The 13420-nt window shown below is 41.2% G+C and overlaps 1 protein-coding gene across 2 annotated transcripts in view; it reads right to left on the minus strand.

Moving 5' to 3' along the window:
- Window positions 1-7281: 7281 nt before the first annotated feature.
- Window positions 7282-13420, minus strand: part of SLAIN1 (SLAIN motif family member 1) — a 64916-nt gene continuing 58777 nt past the window's right edge. Inside the window, exon 8 of one of the 2 annotated variants that reach the window (XM_067712920.1) lies at window positions 7282-12659. In XM_067712920.1, coding sequence (XP_067569021.1) covers window positions 12584-12659 — 76 coding nt within the window. In that variant the 3' untranslated portion in view covers window positions 7282-12583. The remainder of the gene's footprint in view (window positions 12660-13420) is intronic. The other variant, XM_067712921.1, reaches the window with a different exon arrangement.

Consider the following 13420-nt stretch of genomic DNA (forward strand, 5'->3'; position numbering starts at 1 on the left):
TGCCTTTTGGGAGGTCTGAGGTCTTCCCAGTGAGAATCTTTACGATTGTTTTTTTTTAACTCTTGATCAGGTATCTCACTTACCTCCATTTCCTTAAGGACTTTTTCGGAGGCTTTACCTTGTTCTGTGTTTAAAAACTATTCCTCTGTTTCTTCGTTTTGCTTGACTGTGTTTGTTTCTGTGCATTAGATAAAACAGCCATCTCTTCCAGTCTTGAAAGAATGGCCTTGTATAGGAGAGGAAACTTTTTGCTCAACCCTGCCCTAGCTCTAGGTTGTCACTCAAACCTTTGTGATTGTCCAAGCCGCCTATTTTATTTTTAGCAGCTCCCAGTAGTTATGGGTCATCAATGTCCCAAAGAAGAGGATCTAAGTTAGGACCTCAGTTCAAGCTGATTGAAAGCCAGACCCTCAGGCAGCAGCTTTGAAAGTATGGAAATATATACAGTTCTCTGGGATCACAAGCGTTAAGTCCTGCTGGCCACCAGAGCCAGGTGACCTAGAAGTGTCCCCTGGGGGCAGCCACAAGAACCAGGGTGCCAGAGGAATGTACAAGCTCCTTACTGGAGATACTGGCAAGCTGAAGTAAGGCAGAGGAGGAGTGCAAAGATGCTTTCCATCAGCCTTTATTTCCTGAGAGAACCTCAGTAGGCTGCTTGATATGTGCCTGCACCTCATACCAAAGCTCCAAGACAAACAAATAAGCCTCTTTCACAGAAAGACGGGGTGTATTTCACTTGCCTGTGTAGTGCCCTGAGGGTGGTAACTGGCCAAGAACTATGTCTCTGATTGTTACAGTCCCATGGGATCCAGGAATGCAAGCCCTCCAGCCAGCAGAGCTAGGTGATCAAGGGCATCCCCTAGGTGGCATCCATAAAAGCTGTGGCACCAGACCTAAAAACCAGGGCACCAGGCACGTGTAAAATCTTCCCTCTGGAAGATACTGGCACTCTGGAGCACAGTAGAGGGAAGAGTGTGAAGATGGTACCCAACAGCCTCCTTCCCCAGAGAATACCCCAGCAGGCCCCCAAATGTGTGTTAAATTAGATGCCTGCCCCTCAAGCTGATGATTTAAGATAAGCAAATAAGCCTCTTTCACACAAGGTCTGTGCACCTCTCGGCCAGCTGCTCTCACACTGCTTCCTGGGGCAAGTCAGTCTGAGCACGTGAGCCCTTTAAGAGCCACTTCTCAGTGCACTGTAGCCTTTTGGGTCTCGTGGACATAAGCCCCATTGGTTTTCAAAACTGGTATTTCGGGGGTTTTTCTCTGAAGTCCAGGTCTTAAGAGTATGGGTGCCCAATGTAGAGTTCAAACCTTTTTTTCCTCAGAGAGAAGCTCCCCAGCCACTGCTGACCACCATCCTCCTTTCTGTCCCGATGTATGTGACTAATCTAGGCATCTCATATAAGTAGAATCATACAGTATTTGTCCTTTTATGTCTGGCTTATTTCACTTAGTATAATGACCTCAAAGTTTATCCATGTTGTAGAATGTGTCAGAATTACCTTTCTTTTTAAGGCTGAATTCCACTGTATGGAATTTTATTTATCTCCAGATGACCACTTGGGTTGCTTTCACTTTTTGGCTATTGTGAATAAAGGTGCTATGAACATGGGTATACAAATAACCTGATCGAGTCCCTGCTTTCACTTCTTTTGGGAATATACCTAGAGGTGGCATTGCTGGATGTATGATAATTTTATTTTTAATTTTTGGAGGAACCTCCATAATGTTTTCCATAGCAGCTGCACCATTTTACATTCCCATCAGCAGTGCGTAAGAGTTCCAATTTCCCCACATCCTTGCCAACACTTGTTTCATTTTGTGTTGTTTTTATTTAGTTTATAAAAGCCATCCTAATGGGTGTGAAGTGCTATCTCATAGCTTTGATTTTCATTTCCCTAATGATTAGTGATGTTGAGCATCTTTTCGTGTGGAAGAGGCTCCAGAAGAAAAATGTCTTCAGGGAAAATGAAGAAAAAATGGGATTAATAGATGCCTGATAGATTTGACTATGTGGGAGAAAAGTATTTTACAGAGCTCTGTGGACTATAAAACACTTAGCCACAGGTTCGAAGAACTCTAAGAAATTTTTGTTTTAAATGAAGCAGTTGTTAACTCCAGGAAAATATAATATATGAAGTCAATAAATATTGTTTAGATTAAAAACTTGTTTAATTATATTGGGAAAATGGAGGGAAGATGCGAAAGAGCGCTGGTAGCTGTGAGCAGTGTTCACCAATGTCCCCAAATCTCTTCCACTTCTTGGACTCAGAATAGCATGTTTCATGCTTCCTGTGCAGCTAGAGAGGCCGTGCGGGCAGCTCTGGTCATATTCTGAGGAGATGGCACGTGCCCCTCTCAGTGTGGAGCACTGAAGTCTTGGTCTCTGATTCTCCGTTCTCTCTCCCTGCTGTGATGAGCTCTGGCGCCCCCTGTTGACATGGCCGTGTTATAGGAAGGGGCAGAGTGACTACCTTTGTAGCAAAACCCTCCTCTGACTCCATTGGACCCTAGAGTGCACAGGAGAAATGGCTGTTTGTAGCCTGAGATGTGGGGATTCTTTGCTACTGCAAGATAATCTACGTCAGGGGCTAGGAAACTTTCTGTAAGGTGTCACAAAGTTAATATTTTAGGCGTTGCCACACATAATCTGTTACACACGCTCTTGTTTTTTTAAACAACTCCAAAAATGTAAAAATCATTATTAGCTCATAAGCTGTATGAAGATTGTACGAAGGTGGGCTGTGGGCCAGGTTTGGTAGTTTTCAGACCCTGATCTAGATGACTGTAGTGGGTACCGACCGCAGATCGGCTGGGTCTTTGAAGCTGGGGAAGACAGCTATGTCGCCCAACACAGAAGGCCAGGAAGACTTAACACCCACTGACTGATGGGAGCTGGTGAATAAATATCTCAGCTCTGTGTGGGAGACCCTAAGGAGTGTGTTCACACTATTTCCTAGAATATCCTTATGGGCTTAAGTTCCAGCAACTGGCCAAATAAATCCCCTTTAGTGCTTGCTTTCCCGGTTCTTCCCTGATTCCACTCACCTACAGCATGTCCTGTACCTCCCAGTTAAACTGCTGACCTTTGTCTAGAATCTGCCTCTGGGGAAAGTCAAATGAATATATCTATCCTTAGTAGCACAGCTATTAGTGCAGGAATGTAGTGCTTCTGCGCCACGGGCTTAACAGTCAAGCAGTGAAAGATGAGGAAATGGCATCGGAGTGAGAAAAGTGGTGACCCGTGTCTTGCCCACGTTACGGCAACACATCTATGATAGCTTCTTGGCTAGGAGGCTGTGGAGAGCGGACCACAGCCCTCACTCACCTCTAATCATAGGATGCGATGTTCCCTAAAATGAATCTGCCAAGTGCATGTGCTAAATTGCCTTAGCTCTGTTTAAAGTCTTTTTAGTAAGTGACCAAGCCCTGCCTAGCTTAGCTTCTCCACGTCTCCCATGTCTTTCCCTTCCGGTCTGTCCAATGTCCACGGGGCAAATACAGTTGTCTCCCCGGTGGATGTGGATATGGTGCTCCGTTGCGGGAAGCTCCCTATACTGCAGAGGACAGAAAGCTAAAACCCTCAAACCTCGGGCTTTCTTGCTGCGAGAATTCCAGATGCAGTCAAGGGTCCACTGACTTGCAGGGAAGTCTTGCAGGGAAGGGTGACAGTTCGGGAACGTCTGACGTTTTGTGGGCAAGCTGTGGAGGCACTGGCTTTATTCTGTGGCAGCGTTAGCAGAAGTCCCTTATCTGGTCACTACTTTCATGTGTGGGACACATGGGGACCCCTGTGGTCCATCTGCCTTTTGTTGGTACAGACCTGGAGGGCATGGTGACACAGCCTGAATGCAGCGTCCTGGTCTCTGCAAGGGCAGCGTGGTAGTGGAGCTAAGGGTTCCGGGGCAGCTTCTCATTCCCCTCTGCCCCATCTCTGGCACCGTTAGCCCATCTCCTGGTCTGCGATGCTGTGTGACGAGCTGTTCTCAGAGGCCTATCCTGGGCTGGCCCACCTGTCTTGCCAATTATCTTATAGGCACTAATTTCTTCCATCAAATCCCTTCTGCTTCAACACAGCTAGGGTAGTTTGTGCCCCGCACTGAACCGGGGCTAACACGGTCTGAGATGGCATTCTTGCCTTCCAGTCTTCCCTTGGAGAGAGCCGACATCCCCGCCCTGTTCTTACTTTGCATGGGCTACAAGGCCCTCCCCAAATTAGCTCCGGCCCACGCCTTCAGCTTAGTTCCCTCCGGCACTCCCTTGCACCCTGCAGGCAGCTGAAAGAAACAGTTCACCAGATTGGCCACGCAAGTTAACACCTGTTCCTTGCACACTCCGTTTCCTCGCACATCTTGCCCCCTCTACCAGGAATGCCCACCCCAGCTTTGTGCTTGCTTCCACCCTTGGCTCTCTTTAGTCCTTTCTCCATAGACCATGAGTTTTAACTTCACATTTATTCAAGTTATCTTTTGGTTCAAAGCCAGGGTCCAAATCCCAGCTCTGGCCCCTCATAGCTCTGTGACCGTGGGCAAGTTGTTTAACCTCTCTGTTCCTGAGTTTCCTCATTTTCAAAATGGGGATAATAGAAAGACAGATACCATATGAGCTCACATATATGTGGAATCTAAAAACCAACAACAAAAATGAGCTCACAGATACAGAGAACAAACTGGTGGTTACCAGGGGCGCGGCGGGGGGGAGTGGGTGAAATGGGGTCAAAGGGTACAAGTTTCCAGGTATAACATAAATCCTGGGGATGTAGAAGAAATAAATGGGAATGATAACAGTACTTCCTTCAGTGGGCGTTTTAGCTGCACTTTCTTAGATTTGTTATGTCTGTTTTCATCACAGGCAGCTCTTCATCACAGGGCCACAAACTACCTACCGAAGTGTTGACCTCTTCCCTGTGAGTCGGCCTGCGTGTGCAGACCGTTTGATCCAAGGCCAAGTCCCCCACCCACTTCTTATCCAGTTCTCACACACCCAAGCAATATTCCCCCTGCCCTAAATCACCCTAGGACCAAGTACTGGGCAACTGGAGACCACCCCTATAGCTCGAAGCCCCCTGGAATTATTCAGATCAGCCAATCCTAGACTGTTTACTCTGCCTTGCGTTGCCTTTCCTGCAGAAACCCCAGCAAAGGCTCTGGCCTAGACTTCCACCTCCTGACCAAAACCTGCCTCTGTGTGCTGTGACCTGCCCCTTCCTTTCAGGAAACATGAGTAATAAAAGTCTTCTTTCAGTGGCATCGACCTCTTGATGTCATCACTCAGTCACTTCCACAAATTAAAATCCCACAGGTGTAATTTTAGAACAATAAGATCGTGTGAGGATTAAATTAGTAAAAACTTCTAAAGAACTTAGCTGAGTGTCTGGCACATAGGAAGAGAAGTATGAGTGTTAGTGTTACTATTAATAAACAGCTTCCCATTGAACTTGGAATAAAATTCAAAGCCCTTCCTTACTTGAGGTTCCACGGGCTCATGCCCCTCCCTCTCCCGTGGTCCTGGGACCTGTGCAGTGGCACGTAGGCCTGTGCTCAGAAGGGCCCTGTGATTTGGTTTAATGCTGGACTGTTGCCATCCTGAAATTCTTAGTATGTTCTCAAAGTTCATTTCCTACTGGACCCCACAACGCATGGAGCCAGCTGAGCCACCAGCACACTAAGATCCAGCCCCACCAGCCTTCTTTTGGCCCTTTATACCCTCCAAATTCTTCCCTCTCTCTACCTGAAATAATCTGTCCCTTTCTCTTCATTTGATGAGTTCCCATACATCCTCAGCTTAAATGTCCTCTTCTCAGACAGGCCTTTCTGGAGCATCCTTGCCCCCCTGCTCCCATCCCGTTATTCTGTGTCTTAGCTCCTTGCTGCTTCCTTTATAGGAAGGACATGGCATTTGTTAGACGTGAACCTGTCTCTCTTACTAGAATCAAGAATGTCACTTCCATGAAGGTAGAACCACATCTGACTTGTTGGCTGTGATATCCTCTGTGTTTAGGACAAAGCCTGACTAATAGTAGGCTCTCGATAAAATATTTGTTGGATGAGTGAACACGGGACCTGCTTTAAGATCAAATTGCTGACCTCACCAAAGCTGATCATTCCCTTGGTCCCATCACCACTCTTTCTCTAAACATCTTTTAGCATAGTGTTGCACTGTTTACATGGCTAATTCTGATTTCTCTGACTTTTAGACAGCCCAAAGATCTATATATGGTCATTTCTCCCTAATCCCTGGCTGAATCATGAATTTAAGGATTAGATGTAGGGAGATTTGGGGCTCCTTCTGTTACCTACAAGGATGATAAAGGTAGATTATTCTTTGACAGGTTAAGGACGCAAATTGTCATTTCTCGGGTAACCACTAAAACAATAGCAAAGGAGGATTAGGGTATAATTTTCAAACTAATAGGAGAGAAAAGCAGAATTAAAAAAAACAATCTAAAGGAAGACAAAAATGGGGGGAAAAGGAACAGATGTAACAAACGAAGCTCATAAGAAGGTGGTAGATTTATATCTAAATATGTCAGTAATTATTTTATATACAATGGCTTAAATGATCAAGTTCAAGGGCAAAGATTTTCATACTAGGTTTAAAAAACCCTGAACTGTATGTTGTTTAACACAAGAATAAAATTTGAAAGCAAAGGTTTAAAAATATGTATCATATAAACACTAAAAGAAATATGTAGCTATTTAATATCTGAAAAATAGATTTTTTAAGACATTAAAAAGAAAGGTAAAGAAGACTAGTTCCATGATAACAGGTTCACTTTGCCAGGAAGATAAAAGATATTTAAATATGTATACACCAAATCATGTGGCCTAAAAAGACAACACAAAATTTGATAAAACTACGAAGAGTAGAGGAGCGTATAGATAAGCCACCAATAAAGTAGGAGGTTTAATCATGCTTTTGGAAGCAGAATAAACACAACATCAGATTTTAAAAACATGACTTGACTGGACTCCAGGCCCCAGTGGCTTTACCAGTGAGATTTATCACATATGTAAGGGAGAAATAACTCCAATATTACATAAATCCTCCCAGCTAGAAAAACACATAGTACTCCCCAATTCATTTTATGAGACTAATACTGTCTTCATTCCAAAACCTAATAGGGACAGTTTGAGAAAGAAAAATTATAAACCAATTTTATTCAAAAATTGGACAAAACTCCTAAATAAAATATTAGTAAATGAAATCAATCTATTTTAAAAAGGAGTAATGCAACATGACCAAATTGGATTTATCTCAATAATTCAAGGTTGAGTCAACATTAGAAAAATCCATTATAAAGTCAGCAAATTAACAGATTAAATGAGATAGTCTTATTTTAATAGATGCAGAAAGTTTGTTTAAAATTCATTCTTTTATGATAAAATACTGTTAGCAAATTTGAAACCTAATGGTAAGAAAAGAGAAAGCTTTCCTTTTGAATTAGCAAAGAGATAGATATCTATTATCATTTATATTTACTACTGCATTGACGACCATAGGCAAGAAAAAGGAAAAGATATAGGAAAGAAAGAAATCTAACATTCATACATTTTGACTGTGTATATAAAGATTCTAAGTATAAATTAACATAACATAAATTTAAGGTGGTTGAATAAAACATTTGAAATGAAATTTTAAAAATATCATAAGTATCACATAGCATAAAAAAGTATCACATACCTAGAAATTAATCTTGCAAAAGGCATTTCAGTCCTCTGGGAAGAACTTGCACAATTTTATTGAGAGAGATTAAAGAATACCTCAATCAATAAAAGAAGAGGTAGACCATGTTCATGGATTTTTAAGACTCAGTATGTAAACAGTCAATTTCCAACATATTGAATTATAAATTCAATGCAATCCAATCAAAATTCCAACAGGATGTTTTTCTGCCTAGTTTGTTTAAAAATACATGTGGAAATGCAAAGGGACAAGAATATCCATGACACACTTGAAGGAAAAGATAGTAAAACTACTCTATTTAGCAAAATGTAATTATAAGTCTATAGAGATTAAAACAGTATGGTTCTGGTACAGGAATAGACAGTTCTGAAATAGACACATACACACACAAAGACATCTGATTATGACAAAGAACAGTGAGGTAAGGACAAAGTTTTCAGTAAGTGTTACTAGGACAACTATAAATCCACATGAACAATATAAAATATAGGTGAAAAGTAAAATAATAAAACGTTGAGAATACAGGAGATTATAGTCACGATTCCAGGGTCAGGAAATACTCTTTAAACAAGACATAAAATGGCTAATCTTTAAAAAAAATGGTAAATATGTACTATGTTAAAATTAATAATTCTATCAGAATACCTCATTAAAAGAATTAAAAGGTAAGCTACACAGGGTGAAGATATAGTTTTAACACATATAACTGACAAAAGGTTTGTAGCAGACTATATAAGTAACTACTACAAATCAGTAAGGAAACCCCAATAGAAAAATGGACAAAAGACCTGAACAGGAATCCATAAAAGATGATACGCAAATGTTCAATAAACAAATCCAAAGGTATTCTATCTCACTACAACAAAGGAAATGAAAATTAAGACCATGAGACACAACTAGATACCCACAGACTTAAAAGTTAAAGATGTTTTAACAATACCAAATATGTGTAGTAACAGGAATTCTCATAGCCTCCTGGCAAACATGTACAGTAGTAATACAACTAATGGGAAATTAGATTGGCATTATCTGGTAAAGTGGTTGGCAGTGTTTTGCAGGCAGCTTCTAGGATGGCCCCAATGACCTTTGTCTCCTGGTATTAACATTTTTGTGTAATCCCCTCCCCTTAAATGAGGGCTGGACATAGCGACTTGCTTCCAATGAATAAAACATGGCAAAAACGATGGGCTGTCACTTCTAAAAATTAAGTTACAACAGAAAAATTTCCAGCTTTCTGGCTCACGCTCTCTCTCTCTCTCTCTCTCTCTCTCTCTCTCTCTCTCTCTCTCTCTCTCTCTCTCCCTCTCTCTCGTGCTCATTCTGATGAAGCAAGCCACTATGTTGTAAGCTGCCCACGGAGAGGTCCATGTGGCAAGAAAGCAATGGTACCTTCTAGTCAATAGCACACAAGGAAATGAATCGTCCCAACAATCACGTGAGTGATCTTGGAAGCACATTCTTCCCTAGTGAGTCTCAGGATGACTGCAGCCTTGTGAGAAACCCTGAGTCAGAGGACCCAGCTAGGCTGTGGCCAGGTTCCAGACCCACAGAAACTGAGATAATAATGTTTTAAGCCACTTAGTTTTGTGGTAACTTGTTATGCAGCAATAGCTAACTAATACAAATGTCAGCCAGGGTAGACTGTCTGTGTTAACTCAGCACCATAGCTCCCTTTCATGTTGCAGAACTAAGCATCTCAGGATCCCTTTTCCTGTATGAGTCCTGGTTTGTTACAGTCTGAGGAATGCACATGAGATACAGGGCGTAACTTTTTTTTTTGGAATGTGTCACATGGCTTATGGGATCCTAGTTCCCTGACCAGGGATCGAACCCAGGCCCCGGCAGTGAAAGCACCGAGTCCTAGCCACTGGACTGCCAGGGAACTCCCTAGAGAGCATAACTGAGCTCAGCCAGAATCATGGTTTTCCAGCCTACTCCACCCACAGCTTCCCCGTCTCTGTTGGAGGAACTCCATCCTTTTAGTTGCCAGCCCAAAACACCTGGAGTTTTTCTTTTGGTCTCTAACACAGTATATCCAATCCATAAAGAAATCCTGATAGCTGTAGTTTTAGAAGACAGCCTGAATCTGACCATTTCTATCTCCTCCATTGCTATCCTGTCACCTTCACGGCATCTTCATTTCTTAAGAGTCTAGTCTCACCAAATGCGAGTGATGCTTTTAAAAAGTCAAATCATAAACTCTGCTGCTCAAAACCATGAATAGCTCCCATTTCCAGAGTAAAATCAAAGCCTTATTGTGGCCCACATGCCCTACGTGATCTTTCCCTGTCTCCCTTCGGACCTCATCTCTACTGCTTCCCTCCTTGTTCCCTCTGCTTGCAGCCACAATGGCCTCCTTGCTCTTCCTCAAACACCCCAGGCATGCTCTGCCCTAAGCCGTTGCCTAGGCTGCTCCCTCCTTTCCAGCAGCTTTCCTCAAAGGGGGCTCTGTAAATCACCTAGATGGCTGATTCAATAGGTGTGGGGTGAGCCTGAGGATCTGAATTTTCTAATAAGTTTCCAAGAGATGCTGCTGCTGCTGATGTGCGGACCATACCCTAGGGCATCTATTGATGCAATATATTAAATTCTCTCCTATGCATCTAGAATAAATGTTACTACCATCCTGGGGAGAACTGTGAAAATAATCGCCAACACCATTTTGTCTTTGTTCAGGTGTCACCTTCTTAGTGAGATCTACCCAGATGATCCTACTTAATACTGTGATCCTCCCCATCTCCATTTTCTCACCTCCCCCCTTACTTTCATCTCCTTTTCTTTTTTTTGCCATAGCACTTAAGACCTGTACTGTGATGTACTTACTTGTATGTGGTTTACTGTCTCTCTACTAACTAGAATGTAAATTCCAAGATACAGGCATCTTTGGTTTTTATTCCAAGGGCTGAACAGACTTTTTTGAATATAAATGAAATACTTGATTTGCAAATGAGTTGAATCCTTTCACCTTCTCAGAATATAAACTCATTTTTAAAAAATGTACTAACTGAACTACAAATGTTCATAGGAAGAGCACAGTCGTGGCAAAAACAGACTTTTGAGATCAGATACACCTGGCTTCAAAAGTCAGCTTCACTATTTACTAGCTAGATGTTTACACTAGGTTAATGTCACATCCCTTGGGCTCAGGGTCTTTACTTTTTAAATGGTGGTAATAGGAGGTGATTGTTAAAAATTAGACAAATATATAAAAAATTTCTAGCACAGTCACTAGCAAAGTGACTAAGAAAGTGCTTGTCACTAACAAAGTGCTCAATAAGTATCACTTCTCCTTTGATACCTCACCTCCTCTAGCCCACATTTCATTTAAAGGACAGGCTAATTAAAAGCCAGTCTTTTAGTTCCCCATGGAACTATGTAGAAAGGCACATTTCTTAAAAATAAAAATCCCTAATGACCTTCAGGAGAACTCTGTTTTAAAACTTGACATTGACACCTTTTACCTAACCTTTCCATAGCAACTTGAGGTGAAAAGTTTTCCAGTGTACATCAAATATAGTGTACACTAATGATAATACTTCTGACACTGGGAAAAGAAATACTTCAAGTTCAACCCCCCAAAAATATTGGAATCTCCACTGACAGTATTCATCCACAAATGGGTTTCTGGGCAAGAGGCTCCTTGGGTTCTAGTGACCATCCTAAGTGGTACCGAAACCCCACTGCAGAACTAAAACCTCACATCTCTTCTCCCAAGCATTTTAGAGAGAGAGAACTGTTTACAAATGTGAACATTCTGCCTACCCGCCTCAGGTATAAATGCTCTGTACGAGAGCATAACAATGACAATACTTTCACAGTCGTGGTGAAACGTAGGCGTGGTATTCGTACTGTTTATGCTGCACATTCATGCGTGACCTGATACTGCTGAAATAGTCTTTATTTCTGAACATTCCAAAACAGCAGTGTACACAGTAACAAATATGAAGTCATATACCATAAGAAAGCATTCATTAGTGCAAATGGATTTTGTAAAAGGTCTATCAAAAAGATTTATTTGCTTTAAAATGCGTTCATTTCCAGAAGCATTATTAATAAAATGTTACAGTTTCATCTTCTGTAAAAGTATTGAAAATCAATTGTAGTACAGTAGCAAACATTGCAGGTATTAAGTGCAATGAGCTTGTGATGCCATTATAAATATGAAACCCACGTATGACAATAAATTAACAATGAAAACAACAAGACCATTTCACTCTGTTGTCTGGCTGTCTCAGTGTTCAATGCTTCAGATTACATTGTGCTCATTCAACATAATTTTATGTCTCTCAAATTGTTATGATGGATTTTTGCTGATATATCCCTAGAGCTAAAAAAATAGTACCTTACCACAAAAATATTTTTATGGCACAAAATTTAAGTTGTTCCACAGTGGTTCACGTAGGTGTAAAAAGAAATAGGCACAAAAAATAAAATTCCTGTAAACTATAAAAAAGTGAATTTCAAAGCATACGTTATAGAACCTGGTTGTAAAGATGCAGTGTATTAAAATACAGAACATGTAATGGGAAGATGTTTAGAACATGTAAGTAAATTGAACAAGTTACTTTAAGAAACTCAGATGGCAAAGAAAGCATTATGGATACATCTCAATTCTCTCAAAAAGGATTCAGGTACATATCAGTTCTACAAAAACTTCCTAGCTCTAAGTGTCACAATACTGCAACCATGGATTTGTGAACGCTGCAGTATCTCAGGCAAATATTTAAGTGCAATAATTAGTCTCTGGTGATTGGTCCATTGAAAAACAATGCAGTAAATATGTTAAAACGCAGAAGGGAAAGAATATCCCGACACCCGCTGTTACCCAGCCAGCTAGGTAACACGACCCTCATTTCCACTTCTTTCCAGCTGTTCAAACGTACATAGAACTGCATCAGTAGCAACCATCTCTCCAGTTTCCATCCCTCAGAGTGCTGAGTGAAGACAGAGGCTTTGGAGGCTGAAGGAAACTATAAAGGAATGAAAAAAGGACACGGCTTGTAAGTAATCCCACGAATCCCATCACTTACTTTGATCTACTCTCCGCCACTCCAGCAGTGACAACGTGCTGGCACCTTCCCAAGTGTGCCTTGTATTTCTGGGCCTTCAACATGCTCATCTGATGGAAAGCCCAGTTCTCGGCACGTTGCCACGCATGTTGTATGTGCACAAGCAGATTTGCAACCTAAGCGGAAAATGATCAATACCCTTAGTGTATAAAGAATATTTTAAAATCAGAAACAGATAAACTCAGGAGAAAAATGGCCCAAAAACATAAGTGGTTACTTCACTGAATACAAATTGAAAATTTCTTCATGTTATTCTGTCTTACAAATAATCAAAGATTTGCCTATTATATTGGCTGAGAATTTGAAAAGAATGATAATACCCAATGTTTGCCTAAGTTTGTGGAAACAGACCCTCTCATTGTCTGGCAGTGACAGCCCTTCCAAGAGTTTAGTTTGAAGACATATATCTAAGGATAAATGGACTGTCCACAATGACCTACATATATCAAATTATGTGATTCTATTCAGTCACAACTGCAACACAGCCTGGCATTGAACAAACATGCACCAAAATGATTTCTATCTGGAGAGTAGGATTATTTACTTTTCTGTGTTTGTTTTACAATAGTTTCTGAATTTATTTTTGATCTGAGCACCTATTTATCGGAAAGGAAAAACTATTTATAGCTACCCGATGCATAAAGAAAAATTACTTGTTCTCA

The sequence above is a fragment of the Pseudorca crassidens genome, chromosome 18 (assembly GCF_039906515.1).
Source record: "Pseudorca crassidens isolate mPseCra1 chromosome 18, mPseCra1.hap1, whole genome shotgun sequence".
Lineage (NCBI taxonomy): Eukaryota > Metazoa > Chordata > Mammalia > Artiodactyla > Delphinidae > Pseudorca > Pseudorca crassidens.